Here is a 2,329-nt window from a genome sequence, read left to right as displayed (position 1 = left end):
TATTGACCTTATGTTGCTACTGGAAATGGCAAAGTTGGGACTAGACACATGTATTCTATAGTATATTATAGAATGTTGTATAGGTAATTAACCAAAAGAAAATGGGAGAAAATAATCCAAATAGGCTTTTATTAAAACATTTTTTGTGTTTTTTTACCACACACAAAAGAGATGTTCATCACAGTAGTGTTTAAAAAAAAAAAAACTTTTTAAAATAATCATGTAAAATTTATTCCCAGAATCTTTCCTAGAACTTTCTTTAGTGCCCGTTTAACCTCTTTATTTCTCAAAGTATAGATAAGAGGGTTGAGCATGGGGGTCACCACAGTGTAAAAGAGGGAAACAAACTTTCCCTGGTCCTTGGGTCTACTCTTGGCTGGCTGCAGATACATGAAGATGATGGTTCCATAGAAGATTATGACAACCATCATGTGGGAGGAGCAGGTCCCAAATGCTTTCTTTCTTCCAGAAACTGACTTAATCCTCAAAACTGCTTGGGCTATGTAGCCATAGGAAACCAGGATGATGGAAACAGGTGTTATAAGGAAGATGATGCTAGCTACAAAGAGCTCAGCCTCATTGAAAGTGGTGTCCACACAAGCCAACTTGATGAGCACAGGGACCTCACAGATGAAATGATCCACTTGACGATGCCCACAGAAAGGTAGCTGCAGGGTGAGAGTGGACTGTACTAGAGTAGTGACCACCCCACTGAGCCATGCCAAAGATGCCAGGGCCATGCAAAGATGGGGATGCATTAAGACAGTGTAGTGGAGGGGACGGCAGACGGCGATGTAGCGATCATAGGACATCACAGCCAGGAGGACACACTCTGTGGATCCCAGGGCAAGAGAGACATAGAGCTGAACCACACAGCCACTGTAAGTGATGTTTTTCATAGGATTCCACAAGTTTACCAGGAGCTGAGGAATAACACTGCTGGTAAAGCAGATATCCAAAAAGGAGAGATGAGAAAGGAAGAAATACATTGGTGTATGAAGCTTGGATTCCAGACGAGATACCAGAATGATGGTGGTATTCCCGAAAATGGTTAATAAATACAAGATCAAAATGACCACAAATAAAACCTTCCGTAACTGAGGGTAATCAGAAAACCCCAAAAGGATGAAACCTGTTAGTTTGCTCTCATTGGTACTCCTCATCATCCCCATGTGCAAAGTTTTTCCCAAAGGCTGGTACAGCTGAGGAAGATGACATATTACATATGGTCAAATGAGACAGTGTCACCTTCCCCAAAAGTATTCTATGTTAAATTCTTAGAACCTATGTTCTTACATCTAGTGACTTAGATCTTTTTTCCTACTATGTGTTTTGTAAATAAATACACATCCTCTTAATGTCTTACCTCTTCTCTGATGCTCTCTAGAATAGAGAAGAGTGACAATTGTAAAAACATCATCATCAAGCTCCAATAATTAGAACATACACTACTGGCATAAATGTAGACATATAGATCAGTGGAATAAAATAAAGAGCCCAGATATAACCCATTTATATACAACCATTGGATCTCCAACAAAGTTACCAGGAATACATAATGGGGAAAAGATAGTCTTTTCAATAAATGGTGCTGGGAAAGCCAAATATCCACATGCAAAAGAATGAAGCTGGATGTCTAGCTTACACCATATGCACCATTAATCAACTCAAAATGTACTGAAATCTTAAATGTAGGATCTAAAATTAAAACTCCTAGAAGAAACATAAAGGAAATTTCATGACATTGGTCTTGGCAATGATTTTATAGATACGATACCAAAACCACAGAAGGAAAAATCTAGGAAATGGGAGAAAATATTTGCAAAAAAAAATCCAAAAGGAGTTAATATCCAAAATATATAAGAATCTCAAATGAAACAATAGCAAAATAAATAAATAAATAAAACTTGATTAAAAAGTAGGCAAAGTTTTGAATGGGCATTTCTCCAAGCAAGACATACAGATGTTTAATAGGTATAGGAAAAAGTGCTCAGCATCACTAATCATCAAGATAGTGCATATAAAAAATGCAATATCACATCACACCAGTAAATATGGATGTTATAAAAAACAAAAGATAGGAAACGTTGACAAGGTTGTGGAGAAATTAGAATCCTCATACAGTGTTGGTGGGAATGTAAAATGGTACAGTCATTATGAAAAACAGAATCAACATTCCCCCCAAAATTAAAAATAAAACTGTCATATGACCCAACAATCCTATTTCTGGTATATATCCAAAAGAATTGAAATCAGGGTCTCAAAGAAATATCTTTATCTTTGTGTTCATTGTAGCATTATTTACAATAGACAACTTAAGCGTCCATCT

General features: G+C 36.8%; 1 protein-coding gene across 1 annotated transcript; it reads right to left on the bottom strand.

Annotated features, from left to right (window-relative positions):
- Nucleotides 1–218: 218 nt before the first annotated feature.
- On the bottom strand, nt 219–1,172 carry LOC110580235 (olfactory receptor 2G2-like). Its single transcript, XM_021689894.1, has one exon. The coding sequence runs from the start codon at nt 1,170–1,172 to the stop codon at nt 219–221; it is 954 nt and encodes a 317-aa protein (XP_021545569.1).
- Between the last annotated feature and the right edge of the window lie 1,157 nt (nt 1,173–2,329).

Source organism: Neomonachus schauinslandi, chromosome 7, assembly GCF_002201575.2.
Source record: "Neomonachus schauinslandi chromosome 7, ASM220157v2, whole genome shotgun sequence".
In the NCBI taxonomy this organism is placed as follows: Eukaryota; Metazoa; Chordata; class Mammalia; order Carnivora; family Phocidae; genus Neomonachus; species Neomonachus schauinslandi.
This window is presented reverse-complemented; position numbering and strand designations above follow the sequence as displayed.

What these genes read in the sequence shown, in the direction of transcription:
- LOC110580235 (XM_021689894.1), bottom strand. Translation starts at nt 1,172, where the DNA reads ATGGGGATGATGAGGAGTACCAATGAGAGCAAACTAACAGGTTTCATC.